Source organism: Elephas maximus, chromosome 2, assembly GCF_024166365.1.
Source record: "Elephas maximus indicus isolate mEleMax1 chromosome 2, mEleMax1 primary haplotype, whole genome shotgun sequence".
In the NCBI taxonomy this organism is placed as follows: domain Eukaryota; kingdom Metazoa; phylum Chordata; class Mammalia; order Proboscidea; family Elephantidae; genus Elephas; species Elephas maximus.
This window is the reverse complement of record NC_064820.1, coordinates 102,832,452-102,852,816: the sequence shown is the minus strand read 5'-3', so window position 1 is coordinate 102,852,816 and position 20,365 is coordinate 102,832,452. Positions and strand designations below refer to the sequence as shown.

Below are 20,365 nucleotides of genomic sequence, written 5' to 3'. Positions count from 1 at the left end.
TAGCTTTCTTCACTTCTCACCCAAATATTAATTCCTGCAAACTTAAGGTGAACTGGAAAATGACTGCTGGAAAGCTAACATACTTTTATGGACGTGGACGTGCAAACTCAAACAGGGGTATGAACTTCACTAGCAGTGGTAAAATAATTTAGTGCTTGATGTCAGCACCGAAAAAAAAATTTTGCAAAGACGCTAACAGACAGCATTTCATTTACTAAAATATCGCTTTTCGAAACTTTTGGTTAAGCGCATGTATGCGGTGTGCTTGTGTGTGCATACGTACCCACGAAGTAAAATGTATTTCTTACAATGCATCGGGCTAAAACATGTTTGAAAGTGTCTCTGATTCTGCTCCCCAAAGCCTGCGGCACAGGAGAGGCTGTGGGCCGGTCGTCGGTCCCGAGCGGGGCCCCCCTTCCCCTGCCTCACAATACTTACGAAGGAATCGCTCACGACCAGCACCACGTTAGGGACCTCCGGCTGAGCCCGAGCAGCCAGCCCTCTCTGCCCACCTGCTTCAGGGGCAGGCGCAGCGAGCGCCAAAGTTGCGACCACTAACAACCACAGCAGAAGCATCGCAGGCAGCGGTCCCGAAAGCCCGTCCCCTGGCTGGTGGCTCCGCCTCCTCGCTGTCGTAATTCCCACCAGGAGCGAGGAGAAAAAAAAGAGGGCGGGGACCAATTTGTTTTCCGCTTTTTTTTTTTTTAACGCAGCCCTTCTTCGGCAGAACTACAACTCCCATCAGGTTCAGAGCAAGCACATGCGCAAAAGCGGAGTCCCAGTTTTAACTCACGTTAAGACCTTTTAATCAAATACCGAGCTAACTAAAGCCCAGCCATTCCCAGTCACGTGAGCGATGCCTAGAAAGTGCGCATGCGCCTGGCTCCAGGCTTGGCGTTTGTAAGGGAGAAGCAGCTGTTCCAGGTGGGTTCGGGTCTCTGTTGCTCCTGCAGAAGTTGGATCCATTAGGCGGTTTAAATTGTAGAGAGAAAAAGGATCTGTGGGCTGGTTGTGCTCGTTTTGCGCCGGGTAGGCGTGGCAGAGTGTTACGCAAGAGCGTGGACTGGGAGATGATGAGGTGGCCGGGCGTCTGTCACTTAAGTTGGATGGGGCGGTTCTTTGTGGGGCCTCTGGCTGGACCGCCTTGAGGGCGGTGTGGATACTTTGGATCCTCTCGAATACCTTCCCTGAAGGGAATTTCTAGTCTATCTCGTCTTATTGTCTCTTTGTCCCTGCAGTAACGATTCGTTGAGCTTCCGTGGGGTGAGGGGCGGGGCCTAGTAAGGTAGAGAAGCTTCAGGTCCTTGGCTGGGGAAATGCTTAGGTGCACCTCGCCTTCAGATGCAAAGGAGAGAAATGGGACCGGATCTGGTAGGAAGAGGTGTTGAGCAGTGTGACGTGCTCGATTAATTGACTAGGTTCAGAATACCATTGTTTTCTTGTTGAAAATCACTGGTTTCTTGATTGTGGAAGCAGACTTCTGTCCCAGAGCCATTTATTTGCTTAAATTTCATTATCTTAGTTTCAGGTATATAATTTGCGCATTACACTAGTCGTTTTAATATTTCGACAGGTACAAGAGAAGTTGCACCACGTATTTAATCTAAAATCAACTCTTAGTACTAATATCTGGCAGTGTTTTTTGAGAAAAATAATAGTAGTAAGGGCCACATCTTATTTAAGATTCACGTAGCACTTAGTATGTACTGAGCATTATACTAAGCATTTATTGAGCATATACCCTGTGCCAGTTACTTTTATATGCAGTGTTTTCTGTAATCTTAGCTTTCACCATATTGCAAATAGGAAACAGGCTCGGAGAATTTAAATGACTTCAGTGTTACACAGGGATCCAGTCCAAACAGGACTCAGGGGCTCATAATTCACTGCTATCCATAAGGTTTTCAATGGCCAGTTTTTCAGAAGTAGATATCTAGGTCCTTCCTAGTCTGGAAGCTCTGCTGAAACCTGTCCACTGTTAGTGACCCAGCTGGTATTGGAAATACCAGTGGCATAGCTTCCAGGATCACAGCAACGTGCTGGCCACCACGGTATGACAGACCTTTTATGTTATTCCTCATGTGGCCTCACTCAAATTTAGGTAGGCTGCATATATACAAAATTCTTCATCAGTTTCAAGTGATGGCCCTTCCACCAGGGCTACAAACTGACCAATCCCCTCTGACCAGTCCCCTCTCAGTAGGCTACAGACACTTCCTTTGCATAGTAGGCTACAGTAACTTCATTTGCATAAGTATATTGACCAACTCCTGCAAGGTACATACCAGTCACAAGGCAGCCTGCAGCCCAGGGCCCAACAAAAAGTATCAGACTACCCTTATTTACAGCTTACCCAGAAAATGTCAGTCAACCTGGACAAAAGTAACAAACCCTCAGGGGTAGAAACCTAGGGTAGGGTAACATCTCAAGGCTAAGGGGGAAAATCTCTCAAACTGTTTTTTCAAAGAACCAGGGCAAAAGGTCACATAAAGGAACTCACTTTACCGTATCAGGAGACCAGAACTACATATTCAGTATATATTGTGCTCAGGCACTACATATCAGGTAAGTGATGTAATTCTCGCTTTACCAGTGAGAAAATTGGTCTTGTCGTGGTGAAGTACGGTATTCAGGTCTGATGGAGTTTGAATCCAGATCTATGTGATTCCTAAGTCCATTCTCAACCAGGTCAGTCTTGGCTTGGTGGTTGCATATAGCAAAATGAAGGGGCTGACAGAATCGGGTATTTTGTAAGAACGGTTGAAATGACTGAGCAATAAATCAGGTTGGCTGGGGAGGGCAATCAAGTGTAGCTGGACTGGGGCTGAAGAAGTCATTGAAATGGAGAGTCAGGTTTTTACTTTTCTGTTTAAATGGCTACTTAACATTGAAAAAAGTTTTCTATGTTTTCATTAAATTATGAACTAGTCTAGTTAACATGATGTTGGCAACTTTTTACATATGGCTTAGAAAAAAGCTCAATTTAGTGTAGTTGAGCTGCAAATTGGGAATAAGTAAGTGCCTGTAATTTTCCTGGATTCAAAACAAAGTCACATAGAAATAGTTGAGAGAATTTTTTTTTTTTTGGTGGGGGTACTGCACTCAGTTTTCAGTTAATGTATTTTGAGCTTCTGGAATGTTTTTTCGGACTCATTCTAATCTCTTAACGAACTTTCCTTTTATCACCTGAAGCCATGGGAATGCAGTTGAGATCAATTTGGGAATTTAGAGATTAAGATAAAAAAGAAAAGACTAACAATTGTATACAATCACTTCTTATGTTTTAAATTATAAATTTTGAAGATTCAACACGAACTTGATGTGTTGAAAAAATCAAAAGGTTTGAGTTGTGGGTGTCACCCTGTTCATGTGACTAGCTGTCTCGTATTTGTTTTTATTTAATTTAGATGGATAATGGGTAAGGAGCAATCTGAAATTTGATTCAGAAAGAAGATAGAGGTGGTGACAATAGGTAAAAGGTAAGTCTCTACAATTCTTAAAAGTATTTAGAGTCTATTTTTACTTAATGATTATTTTTACCAATTTCTTTCAGAAGGTTCAATGGCATAGAATTGTCATGTCAGACTATAGGTCATCACAAAATACCTTTAGTCTTTTGTTATTAGATTTAAGGTTTTTTTTTTTTTTAATCTTTTTCCTATAATTAATCTCCATTGTTTTTATTGTTAATTATTTTTGCCTTGAGGTACCTTTGCATGTGTACAACTGACTGTTTAGGATTTCATGACTTCAACTGGGAAATATTAATTCATTTACCTACATCGTTAACTTTGCGGTATTATCATTGTCTCTTAGTCATGACTGTTACTTTTTAACTCTTTTAAGTGCAGTTGTTACTTTTTAAGCTTGACTAATGGTGGATAAAAACACTTTCAGGTTAGTAGTTGAAAAACTTTCAAGGAGTGAATATGTGCAAAATTAATGCTCTTATTTTAAAAAATCAGTTGAGACTGAAGAGAAAAAGTGGGAGGAGAGGTATAAGGGGAAAGTTTTAGTAGGTGGATCTGTAGAGGAATATTAAAGACATTTGCAAGAGAGAGCTTTCTTGAAGTGTTGGAAATGCTTGGAATGGAGGAAAGTAAATAAAGGAGTATGGGGCTACATGTAATCATTTTTGGTAGTTGGGTTTTACTCTGTGGAAGGAAATGGATTTAAATGGTACCAATAGATGGATTTAAAAAAAAAAAAAGCACTGCTGTCAAGTCAGTTCTGACTAATAGGGACCATGTAGGACAAAGCAGAACGACCATAGGGTTTCCAAGGCTATCACCTTTATGGAGGCAGACTGCCACATCTTTCTTCAGCAAGTAGATGGCTAGTGCTCAGTACAGGTTTGTTTAGAAAATGAGCGTATGAGTATCATCCCCCCAAAAAGAAAAAGAGGCAGAAGATGACGTTTTCAGGCTAGAATGGTTGCAGATTATCTTGTCTTTTTAAAAATTAGCTAACCTCCTATAGTCCACAGGACTAATGGCTCATGCAAACCATAGCCCCTTCTATTAAGACTAGAAGAACGAGTTTGTGCCCAGCTACCACTACCTACCGTTCTGATCTGGGACACGATAGAAGGTCCTTATTAGAATGGGAGAAAAATGTAGAACAAAACTCAAATTCATAAAAAAGACCAGTCTTACTGGACTGCTAGAGACTAGAGAAACCCCCGAGACTGTCGTCCTAAAATACTCTTTTAACCTGAAACTGAAGCCAGTCCTAGAGGTCACCTTTCAGCCAAATAATAGATTGGCCTATAAAATAAACAGCAACAAAGATAACACACAATATAGAGAAAGTCAGCACAACTTAACCAAGGCAAAGCCGTAGAAGTTTCCTAGACACATCCTGACACCTTGAGGGACCACTTTACAGGGGCTGAAGGCTGGAGACCATGGTCTCAGGACATCTAGGTCAATGGGCATAACATAGTTCATAAAAAAAAAAAAAAAAATGTTCTATGGCCTACTTTGGTGAGTAGCATCTGGGGTCTTAAAAGCTTGCTTGTGGCCATCCAAAATACATCTATTGGTCCCATCATGTTTGGAGAAAAGGACAGTGAAGAAAACCAAAGACACAAGGAAAATATCAGTCCAAAGGACTAATGGACCATAGGAACCATAGTGTGTACCAGTATGAGCCAAGAAGAACTAGATGGTGCCTGAGTACCACCACTGACAACTCCTCTGACAGGGATCACAATAGAGGATTCTGGATAGAGCGGGAGAAGAATGTGGAACAAAATTGAAATTCATGAAAAAGACCAGACTTACTGGTCTGACTAAGATTGGAGGAAGTCTTAAGACTCTGGTCCCTGGACACCTTGCTAACTTAGAGCTGAAGCCACTTCTGAAGTCCACCTTTCAGCTAAAGATTAGACAGGCCTATAAAACAAATAATAATAACTCATGAGGAATGTACTTCCTAGTTCAGTCAGGTATAAGACCAAGTGGGCAACACCTGCCCAAAAGCAAAGATGAGAAGCAGAAAGGGACAGGAAACCTGGGCCAATGAACACAGAGAACCCAGGGTGTAAAGGAAAAGGGGTAGAATGCTGACACGTTGTGGGGATTGCAACCAGTGTCACAAAATAATGAGAAACTAGTTTGTACTGTAAATTTTGACCTAAAACACAATAAAAACAAAACAACTCAGTAACGCCCGCAAGGAATGTGCTCCTTTAAACAATTAACTACATGAGACCAGATGGTCAACATTTACCCAAAAGCAAAGATGAAAAGGCAAGGAGGGGCAGGGAAACTGGATGGATGGCGCGGCCAGGGTGGAAATGGTGAGAGTGCTGACTCATTGCAGGGATCGTAACCAATGTCATGGAGCAATTTGTGTATAAGTTGTTGGTTGGGAATTTAATTGGATATGTAAACTTTATCTAAAATATTAAAAAAAAAACTAGTTAAGTTTCTGAAATTGATACACATGCACACATTAATAACTGTTAGGTGAAGAGAGAGGGCCTCGGGGCTAGCATACTATGCTAAAAGCCGAATCAAATGAAGAAGGAATTGGAAGAAAAGAGTAGAAGGGCTCCACTGCAGCATGAAGAACTGTAGTTACATAAACCAAAACCAAACCCACTGCCTTTGAGTCGATTCCAACTCATAGCGACCCCATAGGACAGAGTAGAACTGCCCCATGGAGTTTCCAAGGAGCTCCTGGCGGATTCGAACTGCCGTCCTCTTGGTTAACAGCCATAGCACTTAACCACTACGCCACCAGGGTTGCCTGTAGTTACATATGGACCAAAAAAACCCGTTGCTATCCAGTCAATTCTGACTCATAGCGACCCTATAGGACGAAATAGAACTGCCCCATAGGGTTTCCAAGGAGCGCCTGGTGGATATGAACTGCCCACCTTTTGGTTAGCAGCCGTAACTCTTAACCACTGCACCACCAAGGTTTCCACATATGGACACATATACAAATATGGGACATTAAGAATTGATTACCAAGAGAAAAATGGAGTTTTTCTAATGGTCATTAAAAGTAACCTACTTAGAAGCATTGAATGACTCCCTAGTTGCTGCTATATTTAAGTCCAAATTTGTCTCTCTGACTTTCAAGGATTTCTGAAATCTGTGCTCTACTCACCCATTCAACCTGTTTCTTGTTCTTTAGTAGGTCTGTTCTGTTCCTTTGAGCCCAGTTTCCTCATTGTTGCCTACTCATGCTACACTCATCCCTACCTTTCTGACTTTGCTAATGCCTCTGACTAGAGTCATTTTCCTTCTTCCCTACTTTCTTAAGTCCTGCCTTCTCCACTGGTAGCCCCTGATTGCTTCCCACCACACTTTTCTTCTCTGAACTCCTATTGCATTTCCACTCATTATTCTTAGTTTAGCATTTCATTTGATTCTCTAATGGCTGATTGGTATTACGTCTCTGTTGATTTAGGTTATATCCTTTAGAGCACAGACCTCTATTCTATTTCTTTTATGTCATATGCAGCATATAGCTTGGAAGCTGTGTGTAGCGTTAGTGCGGACTGGTTCTACCGTGTTCAAATGTGGTGCTTCTTAAATGTTGGGTGATCGAAGAGATGGTGGTTTTAGTCCTGGAAACTTCTCATTCTTTTGTGTGTTTGGTCTTATCTTGAAACTATTTTTGTTCTTTTTTGACTTGGATGTTTCTCCTTTTTTTTTTTACTTGGGTGTCTTTTTTTTTTTTTTTTAAATCACTTTTTTTTTGTCCAGATCAGTTGTCATCATCGCTGACCTGTCCTGTTTTTTTTTTTTAACTTACAGGTTTTTCTACCAAAGGAAACTTTGGCTAGAGAAATTTTAAGTGTAATCAGCACTGAAATTTGTTGCCTACTCCAATCAAGATTTGTAGACTATACAAAAATTCTACTGAAGTTTGCACCTGTAGATTAATACCAAGACAGTTTTAGGTAAGGTAGTAGTTTTTAAAATTAGAGCATATAAAATATGTTGCCTTACATTATACAGCTATTTTAACTAGGCAAAAAGCCACTTTTCTTTAGAAAATCTGGTTCTGGCTACAGATAAAGTGGTTTTCTGATATCTTAATTTTAATATTATTTGGAATGCCATCATCCTTTAAGTCAAAAGGATGTTTTTTGTTGTTGTTTGTTTCCTAACTTCTCAGACTTCTTTGGTCTTGCACTTCTATCTCAGTCTTTGGGTAAGGACTGTCAGTGTACCATGTTAGTGATTTCTGTTGTCTTAGTTCATTTTGTTGCCTTGAATGTCTGTGATCTATAACAGTATTTACCCAGCTTTGCTTAATCTTCCTGATGAGATTAGAGTTAAATGGAGTTAACAGTAAATACAAATGTGTCTTTTTTTCCAACATCAAATTGTGATGGATTGAATTTGACTTATTTACTGGTAAACCAGATTAAGCTATGAAATCTGAAGATATTATCAATTTATTGGTAATTGATATATCTTGAGATGAAATGAAGAAATATTTTGTTACTAATTGAAATATCTTTATGGCTGAAATTAGTGTACAATGTTTTTGCATATTCATCGCTTCCATTCAAATGTAAACATTGTATCTTCAAAGAAAGTGATTGTTGTTGTTTGTGTGCCATTGAGTCAATTCCGAATCATAGTAACTCTATAGGACAGAGTAGAACTGTCCCATAGGGTTTCCTAGGCTGTAATTTTTTTTTTTTTTAACATGGATTTCATTGTTGAATGAAGACTGTTTATTTGAATTGAAAATGCATTGGAATCAGTGTTTAGATATGAGTTATCTTTTTCTATTTTTCAGTGTTAAATAAAAGTAATATTGATGTAGAGCTGTAATATAGGAGAATAATATATTCAACATAAATACGTCTTTTTTTTAACTATATGTGTCAAATTTCCTTTGCCTTTAAAAAATGACTTTTCCATATACCCGAACATATTTCTCCCTATGAAAGAAATGCTGTCAAAACAAGATTTAATTTTTTTCAACTCTCACCTATTAAAGACATTTTGTTAAAGGTTTTCAAATAAACCATCTTGCCTGACTAATTTTACTTCCTGCCATTTTCTAACATTGGCTTTCTCCACCTATTCTGTGCAATGTTCAGGATAAAGAGGCAATTTACATAGCTTTAATAATATTAATATTGGTGTTTTGTTTTTATCAACATTGTCCAGAAGTAATAATACACAAACATAACATTATCTTTGTGCAGTTTCGGTATGTAGCAGTCTAAGAGGCAGATACTGCTGCTGCTGCTGTCGTTAGCTGCCATCTACTTGGCTCTGAGCTCATGGTGACCCTTGTATAATGGAACAAGAGAGTTCCCTGTCCTGTGCCATCCCCAAGATCAGTTAGGATCAGACAATTGTGATCTATAGTGTTTTCATCGGATGAATTTTGGAAATAAATTGCCAGATTTTTCTTCCTAAGGAGGCAGATATGGAGAGAGGTAAAATATTATATGAGACAGCATAGGTGTGAAGACCCATATTTAATAAAATCCATTGTCAAATATCCAAAAATAGAGAAGGTTTCAACTAACACTTACTGTCTCATATCTGTTTCCTTTTTACGCTTCCCAGAGCTTCCTCACCTGTCAAGCATCACACCACTGACAAGGCTTGGGTGTCCTAGGCTGTAATCTCTACAGGAGCAGATCACTAAGTTTTTTTCTCCTGTGGAGCAGCTGGTGGGTTAGGATCTGCAAACTTACAGTTAGCCGCCGAGTGCTTAAGCATTGCAGCACCAGAACTCCTTAAAGAACTCCTTAAACTCCTTCAGAGTTACTGAAATTTGTGTTAATGTTTTGCTCTGTGAATAGGGCTTATTTTACTGGATCTTGCTTAGTGTGGAATTGGAATGAGATTTGTATGTATTTTGGGTCTGGTCCATAAAAAAATCTGTGTTTTTAGCCTAATGTATATAAAAAAAAAAAAAAAAAAAAAAATGTATATAGAGTGAGTATAATTCAAATGCAACTCAATATCAACAGATATTTATTGATTGTCTTCAGTTTGCCAGATACTGTTCTAGATACTATGAATAAGGCAGTGAAAAAAAAAAATTATGTATATATGCTATGGATTCAGATTAAAATTGTAGATAATTTTTTTAGCCTTAATCTGTATACTTAGGGTAATTATGCCTGCAAATTTTTGTTTTATCTCTCTTCATCAGCATGCTCCATGTAATGTATCATTTCATCTAATTCTGTATGCATAGAAGGATATAGATGATTGAAAATTTAACCTGGATCATCATCCATGAGGTTATGCGAAGAGAAAGGTTTTAGGTAATGCATGCTAGACATCCAGTACTAATAAATAAGTAAAATCTATAGTGTTTTAGATGGTGATAAGTACTTTGAAGAAAAATAAAGCAAGGAAAGGAGTTAAGGGAATGTTGAGTGGTTGGGGTTAGGGGAGAAGGAAGTGTTGAAATTTTAAATAGTGTGGACAGGGAAGATTTCACTGAGAAAGTGACATTTGAGTAAAAATCTGAAGGGGTGAGGGTGCAAGCTGTGTGTAGTGTATAGTAGGGAGGAAGAGTGTTGCAGGTAGAAGCAAGGACAGGCGCCTTTTTTTTCAGATGGTTAAGTTTGTTGGAACGCTTAAGGTTAGGTAGGTATTGTTGATTCACTCTGGCTTTTTGTTTTGACAGAATGTCAAGCAAAGAAGTGAAGACGGCTCTAAAAAGTGCTAGAGATGCAATCAGAAACAAAGAATACAAAGAAGCTTTGAAACATTGTAAGGTAATCTGTTGTTGTTGTTATTTTTTCCTCCAGGATTAAAGTACATTACCCGTATACAAGCATTATCTATCTGTAATGTGTGAATGATTTACTGTCCAAAAACAACAAAAGTGCTAAAGCTATTTCGTGGGACTGTTAGAGTTGTGGAAACCCTGGTGGCTTAGTGGTTAAGTGCTACAGCTGCTAACCAAAAAAGGTCAGCAGTTCAAATCTGCCAGGCGCTCCTTGGTAACTCTATGGAGCAGTTCTACTCTGTTCTATAGGGTTGCTGTGAGTCGGAATCAACTCGACAGCAGTGGGTTTGGTTTTGGTTTGGTTAGAGTGGTTAGGCTAATAACTCCCAGTTAGCTGGATAAGCTACTGCTGTCACACTTAATTTCATCTTTCTTTGTATTGGTCAAAGCCAAGTTCTCAAAGCCTGAATCTCTCCAAAGTGTCCTTTGATGGCTTGTATTATGGAACACTACTGTCTCTTAAAGTTTTCATAATTTAGTTCTAGTGGTGTGTTGACATTCTAAGTATCTTTGGTTTGTGGGTGGGAGAATCAAGATTCTAAAGCTCCTTTCTATTTGGATGGGAATGTTCCAGCCTAAAGGAGGAAATTGATGATGCAGGAGAAATAGAGGGTGGCAGTTGGAGTAAAGTCCTTGGGAAGGTCAGAGAGGATGGGATCCAGAGTGTGAGTGGAGAGCTTTTGATTTTAATGGGGAAGATAGGTGTAGACCCATATAGCATCAGATGAGTGTGTAGATTTGGTGGTGGAAAGATAGGAGCTTCCCCTCTGATGACTTCTATTTTCTTAGGTAAGAATAAGCTGAGAGTGGGGGAAGAGTTGTATAGAAGTCTTGAGATGCAAGAAAATGTGCAATAGTTGTCATTCAGAATGGGAAAACGAACTTACTAGTAAAACATGGAAGAATTGCTAGGTTTTAGTTGGTGCCCATTTGTGACAGTGAAAGCAGTGAGCTCAGCTACCTAGTTTTCTTCCTCCATGTTCAGCTTCTCAAGCTTGGAGATGGGGGATACTGGAGTTTAGGTATAGATGGTAAGAAAGGTGAGGAGACAGATAGGCAAAAGAATTGCTGTTTGCGTGGGTGTGATGACAGTGATGATCATGGAGTCTAAGCTGGGGGCGGAGGGATGAGAGATGAGAAGTTGGGTATGGATGGTGGGGAAAGGGAGTTAGCCTCAATACTTGGAGATATCAGAGGTTAAAGAATTGTTATCATGGGATTATTATTGTAATTAAACTGGGGGGACAGGAAAGGGGCAGAATAGTAGCATGCTGGAAACCCAAATTTTTGATAACTGAGTAGTGTGGAGGCTAAGTAACTGAGAGGCTACAGTATTCAATGGATCGTCAGTGTGAATGTTAGAGTGATTACAGGAATTAAGGTTGAGAGGAAGAAAACAAAATCTTTACTGAAGAGTTCTTAGGAAGTTGGTAGATGGTAGCAGCAATAAGAAGGATATTATTAGGTGGTGTAGGTGGATGACTTGAGCTTCAGTAGTACTGGGATTTTTGAAGGAAGGAGGAGCAGAAAAGGAATGATAGCGTGAGCAAAGAGAACCTTTCCTAACCTCCTGATCCTGTCAAATGTTGGATATAAAGGAAAAGAATCCAGCTGCAGCATGTAAGAGCTATAGGAGAAGAGCCACGTTTCAGTTGAGGCAGAACTTGGTGCAGTTAAAAGGTTGAAACTCCAGAGGGAGCTTGGCCGAGCCAGATTGGGAGTTCCAGAGGGCATAGTGAAGAGTTTAGGAGAATGGGAGCGAGGGGATTAGGTACGATTGGGGGAAGTACACAGCAATATGGGGGTGAGTGTCAGGAGGCAGTAAAAGATGTCCTTGTGAGGTTTAGGCTTATAGTGGTGACTGAAGCCCAGCAGGCATGTGAGGCCATGATAGAATCAGTCCTGATACAGAAGAAGGTGGGCAATTTGTTCAATCTGTGTGGGGCTTGTGGGGTGGGGAAGGGTGGCGCAGGGACTGTTTTCTTCAGCACTAGGTTTATCTAATTTATGCAAATATGAATCTGTTTTTATTTTATGCAGTAGCACTATAGTAGTCTTATTTAGGTTTTCTACAAAATTGAGATACAAATTCCACCAAGTACACAGTTTATAATTCATCCTGGAGAGACCCAACTAGAAAACACAAAAATGAGGAACTAATCAGTGGTAAATGCTCAGTTACTTGTGTGTAGTGACCCAGAATATTGAGACTAAATGAATTTTTTAACAAAGAGATGCTTCGTCTTAGTGTATTTGCTGCAGTCTTGTCTGATCATCACCTTGTCCGCCTGAGTACCTTTATAACTTGGTATAAGCATCCCTTTGGGGAAACCCCTGACATGTGCAGACAGTTGCTTTTTTCCCTGTGTTCTCATAGAACCTACCTTATACCTGCTTTCACCACATTGTTGTAATTATTTGCTTAAAAGTCTGTTTCAGGTTCTGGAAAACTGCTTGTCAGGCAGGTGGAAGGTACTCAGTGATTGACTAGCTGGTTGACTATGGCGTTTTTCATTGGTTCAGCAGTTATATGCCAGCCATTGGGCTTAGTGTTGGGGACAGAAGCACAAGTAAGGCTCCAGTGACTGCCTTCAGAACTTAACTTCGGTAGATGTCTCACTGTTGTTGATTAGTAGGCAGCATTATTGGGTGGCATGGAGCTCGTGCTGTCGATTGATATCATATTGCTGGAAGTGTACTGTGTGGATGCGCATAAACCTGATAATCTGGTTCTACTCAGAAATGTTCTTATTATCTCTAGATAGATATAAATACTTAAAGGGCTGATTTCATTTTAGCTACTAGTTTTGTTTTTCTTTCCCTAGAACATCTTTGCTTTCTGCTCCAAGCTATTTTACCTTAGCAAGTAGTCATTATTTCTGAAAATAATCTCTCTACATAAAATTTTTATTCTAGATGACAGTTACTGTTTAAACATTCATCGCCACTATTCGTTTTGAATATATTTGGTATGGTCCCATTGGGGTGAATCTACTTTCCTAGCCTGTAATTTCAGTGAACAATCTGTCCGTGTAATATGGAGAAGATGCTATTATGGTAAAGGAAAATATGGCACTTGGTTAAGATGAAACAATGTGCAGAACAGGTTTATGAGTAGCAGTAGCAGCGCAGAGGCAGCTGGGGTGTTGGGTGTTGAGAGCAGTCTTATTGTTCTTTTTACATCTGTTTGCAAAGAGTAACCTTGGTGGTGCAGTGGTTAAGCGCTCAACTGCTAACCAAAAGGTCAGCGGTTCAAACCTACCAGCCTCCGTGGGATAAAGATGTGGCAGTCCATTTCTGTAAATATTTACAGCCAATGGGGAAACCCTATGGGGCAATTCTACTCTGTCCTGTAGGGGCACTGTGAGTCGGAATTGACTTGATGGGAATGGGTATTGGGTTTATTCTCAATAGCTGGAAAAGAAATTTGGGGAAAGCATTCTAAAATATATACCTCATATGCCAGACCTCTTAAAATCACTGATTAGTTCAACTCCCTCTCTCCCTGTGAGCAAACTGAAGACCAGAGAGGTAAAGACACCTAGTTAGTGGTTGTTCCAGGTTTCCTGACTCTCAAATAGACTATCTTGTTGTTGTTGTTGATAAGTTTTCAAAATTTAGTGACCTGTTCTTTTAATTTCTTTAATCAGACAGTTTTAAAGCAAGAGAAAAATAACTATAATGCCTGGGTTTTTATTGGTGTTGCTGCAGCTGAGCTAGAACAACCTGATCAGGCCCAAGGTGCCTATAAGAAAGCTGCTGAACTAGAGCCAGACCAATTACTAGCATGGCAGGTATGTAGAAGAAATTTTTGTCTATATTATAAGAAAGGATTTTTTGTTTTCTTTTCCGAAGTAGGCTAGGATGGGAAGGAATAGGTCAAAGCACAAGTTGGCCGTGAGTGGATTTTGGTTGAAGCTGGGTGATGGGCATAGAGGGGATCATTATACCATTCTCTTTACTTTTGAAAGTATGTTTGAAACGTTTCAAAATATAAAACATTTTTTAATGGTTATTGTACAATCATAACCCCTAAGATATTACTATATAACACTACTTTTATGATACAGTCAAACAAAAAACATTCAGATATTTTGTGGATGTTGTCATTTTGCTTCAAATAAAGATGAGATATCTAAAACCAATCAGTACATTATGAAAGCAGTCATCTTTCTAAGTGTGTTACCAGACACCCTCACTCACTTTCTCCTTTATGGGAACCTGAGACTAACGGGCTCATGTTCTCCAGAGCCTACTACCTCCTATTAGTCATAGTTTCCGAGATGTGATTGGGATATGAAACAAATCAAAGTTAATAAGTATGAAAAAGTTGGAGAGTAGCCTAAAAAACACTAAGACACCTAAATAAGAAAAAAGGCATATCATTTCATCTATAAATTATAATCTAATCATAAAGAATCTTTAAAAATGATTAGTGAAATAAATGAATGTGGGAGCATTAGGTGTTTTTGGAAGAATAATAACTAGTTCTTCCTCTTTTAGGGGTTAGCAAGCTTATATGAGAAATGTAATCACATAAATGCTAAGGATGACTTGCCTGGTGTCTACCAAAAGCTCCTGGATCTCTACGAAAGGTAATGAATGTGTGGGGGAGAACACTTTCTTTAATAGCTTGAATTAGAATAAACTTGAGTTGTTAGCTGCCGTCGAGTCGATTCTGACTCATGGCGACTCTATATACAACAGAATGAAGCACTGCCTGGTCCTGCACCATCCTCACAATTCTTGCTAAGTTTGAGCCTGTTGTTGTAGCCACTGTGTCAATCTTTTTTGCTAACTCTCTACCTTACCAAGCATGATGTCCTTCTCCAAGGTTTGGTTCCTCCTGATAACATGTTCAAAGTATGTAAGATGATGTCTCACCGACCTCTTTTCCAAAGAGCATTCTAGCTGTACTTCTTCCAAGACAGACTTGTTTGTTCATATGGCAGTCCATGGTATAGTCAGTATCCTTTGCCAACACCATAATTCAAAGGCATTGATTCTTCTTCGGTCTTCTTATTCATTGTCCAGCTTTCGTGTGCGGATGAGGCGATTGAAAATACCGTGGCTTGGGTTAGGCGCACCTTAGTCCTCACAGTGACATCTTTGCTTTTTAACACTTTAAAGAGGTCTTTTGTAGCAGATTCGCCCAATGCAGTACGTCATTTGATTTCTTGGCTGCTGCTTCCGTGGACATTGATTGTAGATCCAAGTAAAACAAAGTCCTTTACAACTTCAGCCTTTTCTCCGTTTATCATGATATTGCTTATTGGTCCAGTTGTGAGGATTTTTGTTTTATGTTGAGGTGTAATCCATACTGAAGGCCACAGTCTTTCATCTTCATCATCAGAATAAACTGTGGATTAAAAATTATGTACAAGTACTCTAAACATTTTAATGGAAATCAGGAAGTTTTTTCTTTTAACTGTTACTACAGAATCTCTTGGTTGCCATTGGAATAGAATCAAAACACTAATAATAAGAGAGCTGGTTAATTTGGGGCCTTTGATAAGATTTTCTATCAGTATAATGGAGATAATGTTTCTTAAACCTTTTGTTTTTTCTAATGAGAGGCTCACTTTATGAAATTTTACTGTAGTATGAAAGACTGTATGTTCTAATTTAAAGAGTACCTGGTGATATTGTTAAGATATTTTAGTATTTTAAGTCCTTGGTTATTTTTTTTTAAGTGCCTTTGTTTTTTTTTCCTTCTAAGTGTTGACAAACAGAAGTGGTGCGATGTCTGTAAGAAACTCGTGGATCTCTATTACCAAGAGAAGAAACATGTAGAGGTTGGTTAATGATTTGCCGGGGTACTAGGCTTCTTCTAATAAACCCATTTTTACAAGAGAGTTTTAATTTAGCTTAATGGAAAAGTCAAGTTATTCTATAAGTAAGTTGTTAAAAGGATTTAAAGAGAGAAATACAAGTAACAGTACTTTGAAAGCCATAAATTAGAATTCAAATTTAAGGTGTCATAACTTCCAAACCATTCTGAAACTGGGCAAGGAATAAAAACAAGTAAAAACGTCATTTGTGGAACTTAGTGATCCATTTGTGGTGTCTCCGTAGTTGATGCTCTAAGTTATGGTGGTTCAGGGATATAGTTATTACTCCTGTATCTACTCTGGTATCTCAGCCATACTTCTAAAATAAAGGCTGTGTGAGTTTGCAGCTTACTTTTTATGGAGTTCATAGTAGACAGGGCTCTGTGCTTTTGCTATTTTTGTTTTTGAGTAGATAAAAATATTTTTATTAGCAGATGTTACATTTTTTATTGGCATTTTTAGTATTTAATATAAAAATAGCCATTTTCAATCTCCTGGATAGGTGGCCCGAACATGGCACAAGTTGATAAAGACACGGCAGCAAGAGGGTGCAGACAACCAAGAGCTTCACCAGCTATGGAGGAAATTGACTCAGTTTCTGGTCGAGAGTACTGAGGACCAGAATAATGAAACCCAGCAATTGGTATTGACCCTTTTATTCCTCACAGTTTGTTCCATGAAAATTTATCGTCTAAATGAATTTAGAAAATGGAAACATACTGTATGTCAAACTAGGCATTTTGTATATGTTCAATATTAAATTCACAGAAGCTCTTCCTGATAAAATCAGAATATTGACCTGCAGTCTCACACTAAGTCTGGAAGGAATAGAATTGGTACTCAGTGTATCAAAATTTCACTCCCTTGTGAGCCCTGGTGGTGCAGTGGTTAAAGTGCTGAGCTGTAAACCGAAAGGTTGGTGACTCAAACCTACCAGCCACCCTGCAGGAGAAAGATGTGGTAGTCTGCTGCCAGCAAAGATTTACAGCCTTGGAGAACCTATGGGACAGGTTTACTCTGTCCTATGGGATCGCTATGTGTCGGAATCGACTCACCAACAGTAGGTTTCGTTTTTGGTTTGGTTGTATTCATAAGAATCCATAGTGAATCAATAACTTAGTCACTGTGAAAAAGAAACTGAAGATCAGCTTTCAGAAAACTATACTTTTGAAAAAGTTGATTCTTAAAGATGTGTTTCTTCATTCTTATGAACTAAATTAAGGTTTAACAGTTAAGCTAGAGTATTTTAGAGTGTATTTAGTATTTATCTAAAAATGTTATTTTTTAGTGTTCAGATTTTGAAGTAATTGAAGGGAATTCTTAAAAGACAAAAAATATTGGTTTTGAAGTATAATTGGAAAGTATCTCCATCATTCTTTTTTTCTCTTACCCGTAAGTTTAAAAATAAACTTAATTTTCTGTTATGTAAATAGCCACTTAATGTATACATGCTAAAATGAATTGTCTTTAAACCTGGACAGTTTTAAGGCACTATATATATGGAATGGGAAGTTCATTTCTTTGTACGTTTATTCATTTTTTTCAGTTATTAATTTGTCCCTTCATTCAGAAAATATTTTTTGAGAACCTACTCTATGTGAGCCAGTGTGTTAGGTGCTGGAGATAGAAATGTGAGAATAAGATTTGCGCTTGTTTGTGTGATAATGGTGGGTTATCTGTGAACAGATTCATTTGCGGAAAAAATTGAGCAGTGAGGTATGTATTAAAAAATTAGGTAACTAACTACTCTTAAATCGTATTTTAATAATTCAGCTTCATTATTTTCCTTGAAATAGGATAGGCTACCAAAATATCAAACACTTACCAAAATAAGTTAAAAAAAAAAATTTGGATTGTCTATGGTATTCTCCTCAATGCAAGACAATTGGTTATACAGTATTTATAATTTTAAGAATTGATTTCAATTTTGGAAATGAAGAAAAAGGACTTTTGGGGGGTGCATTTTCACCTTGAATGCTAATGATAACTGCTTTCTTTTAAATATGTTCAGGAAAAAAAATGTATTGCTATTTTCCTTTTAGATTAATTTCATTATCTTTTTTTTTTCTTTTAAATCCCTTATGGTAGGCTGTTTAAGTTAGGCTGCTTCTTTGGCAAAATCATTAACTATATCAGAGCAGTAAAGTTGGCATTGGCATAGAAGATTATAATCTCTCTGATTGACTGCTTTGGAGGGGACAGTAAGTTCTTGGAAAAATGTTTTCTTAAATTAATGTTGCTCATTTATATATCTCTTAGTTCAGTGCTGTCTGCTGGCCAAAGTCCCAAACTTACATATACCTTTTTTTTCTCGTTGAAATTGTCAGGGCCAGGCAATGAAATACATTTGCAACTAGTTAAGTGTGTAGTTTATACAAAGGGGTCTTATGCATTCTGCCGTTCATTACCTGTGTCATTTATGTATGCTACAAATAATAGCTTTTTTGTTTGTTTCAGCTTTTAACAGCTTTTGAGAATGCATTGGGCTTGTCAGATAAGATTCCTAGTGAAGATCACCAAGCACTTTATAGACAGTTCATTCAGTGTTTACTCAAGGTAGGTTGATTTTTAAAATCTTTAAAATAATCAAAATAGGAATATGTTCACAAGTGCGTTTTACTAGTACTACAACTTAGTTTCTTTTACTTTTATATTTTCAAGTTTCCTCATGAAACTGCTAGGTTGAAGAAGGCCTGTGAAGGAATGATTAACATCTATCCCACTGTACAGTATCCGTTAGAAGTGCTTTGTTTGCATTTAATTGAATCAGGTAATTTCTTCTTTATTATTGTGTCCTACAGGTGTGTGAGTGTTTGGGAGTGATATTGCTATCAACTAATCAAAAAAAACATTTTAGTGCCTACTGAGTCGGAATCGACTCAATGGCACTGGGTGTCTGGGTTTACCGTGTACAAGGTATTGTTTTAGTGTTTCTGAACATAAAAGAAAGCATAACATATAGTCTTTGTCTACAAGAAAAGGCTGATAAATAATAAACATAGGTAAGTACAGTAATGCAAAGGAATTATGAGTTACTGAGTTCATTGTTGATCAGTGGTCTTTTTAAAGGTGGAAACTGAAATGGGTTTTGAATTTTCCATAGAAATTAGATAAGGTGAAAAGCACTCCATATAGCATGAGCAGAGGAACGGAGCTAGGTACCCACAGTGTAAGTTTTAGGAAGAGTAAAATAGGTTTATTTGCTATACTGGAAGAAATAACTAAAATCTATTTTGGTTTAATAGGTTAAACTATATTACATAGGGAAACCGTGGTGGTGTAGTAGTTAAGTGCTATAGCTGCTAACCAAAAGGTTGGCAGTTTGAATCCACCAGGCGCTCCTTGGAAACTCTATGGGGCAGTTCTACTCTGTCCTGTAGAGTCGCTGAGAGTTGGAATTGACTTGATGGCAATGGGTTTGTTTGGTTTTTTTTTTTTTGGATATTACATAGGGCTATGAATGTCATGAAAATAATTTTGGGAAAGATTAGCTTCTCAGCATATCGATATTATGTCATAGTGTCTTAAGTATATTGTTATGAATACTGCACTATTATGAAGTCATGAAGTGTGTGAATGATTTGTTTTTTTTCACTTTGTTGCTAAATGAGGAATGCTTTGTATGTCGATGGCCATCACGTGTGTCATGGTAGAAAATGGTTGAAGACTACTGGTAGAGATAACTGTGGGGGAAAATTCTTGGTAGAAAGGGATCATTGTACCTATCTTGGCTCTTTCCACTTTAATTCCCCTGTAAGTCCTACTTGTCTTATACTCCCCCCTCCCCATGTCTTGTATAAAAACAAACAAAACAAAACAGCTATTATCTTCAGCTCTGGATTTTTTTGGTGAGAATAAAGCAAATCCCATTTTCCTTATTTTACATGGGTCAAATATAGACTTGTAAGAGCACTTTTCACTAGTAGGAGAGAAGAAAACGCAAAAATGTTGTAGTGAGTTGATTTATGATGTATAAAGTCTTACACTAACACAATATGCGGGATAGAATGTACAGAAAATAGGCTAGATTCGGTAGACTAAGTGATGCTGGGAATTAATGAACTAGGATTATGGTAGTGGTGATAGAAAGTAACAGATGAATGCAGAATATGCAAGGGGTTTCTTATAGAGGTAAAGGGAGGGAGGAATCAATTTTAACTTTGAGCTTTCCTGAAAAGTTAGCACAATATGGAATGAAGGTTTGTATGAAAGATAAGGTTTTGGGAAGAGACGTTTGTGGGAAAATGGCCCATCAGTAGTTTGCAGATGAAATCAATACTAAGGTCCGACATATG

The 20,365-nt window shown here is 38.3% G+C and overlaps 2 protein-coding genes across 5 annotated transcripts in view; one reads left to right on the top strand and one right to left on the bottom strand.

The window, feature by feature from the left end:
• The window catches only part of ARSK (arylsulfatase family member K), a 52,534-nt gene extending 51,905 nt beyond the window's left edge, over positions 1–629 (bottom strand). Inside the window, exon 1 of one of the 2 annotated variants that reach the window (XM_049868407.1) lies at positions 439–629. In XM_049868407.1, the coding sequence (XP_049724364.1) occupies positions 439–576 (138 nt within the window). In that variant the 5' untranslated portion in view covers positions 577–629. The remainder of the gene's footprint in view (positions 1–438) is intronic. The other variant, XM_049868417.1, reaches the window with a different exon arrangement.
• A 220-nt stretch (positions 630–849) lies between these two features.
• SKIC3 (SKI3 subunit of superkiller complex) overlaps positions 850–20,365 on the top strand; it is a 92,187-nt gene continuing 72,671 nt past the window's right edge. The window contains exons 1-10 of one of the 3 annotated variants that reach the window (XM_049868294.1): positions 850–924; positions 3,408–3,479; positions 7,275–7,420; positions 10,135–10,225; positions 13,890–14,033; positions 14,743–14,834; positions 15,959–16,034; positions 16,573–16,713; positions 18,528–18,626; positions 18,732–18,840. In XM_049868294.1, coding sequence (XP_049724251.1) covers positions 10,136–10,225; positions 13,890–14,033; positions 14,743–14,834; positions 15,959–16,034; positions 16,573–16,713; positions 18,528–18,626; positions 18,732–18,840 — 751 coding nt within the window. In that variant the 5' untranslated portion in view covers positions 850–924; positions 3,408–3,479; positions 7,275–7,420; position 10,135. Of the gene's footprint in view, positions 925–3,407; positions 3,480–7,274; positions 7,421–9,683; positions 9,767–10,134; positions 10,226–13,889; positions 14,034–14,742; positions 14,835–15,958; positions 16,035–16,572; positions 16,714–18,527; positions 18,627–18,731; positions 18,841–20,365 lie in introns of those variants that run through there. The other 2 variants (XM_049868298.1, XM_049868290.1) reach the window with 2 other exon arrangements.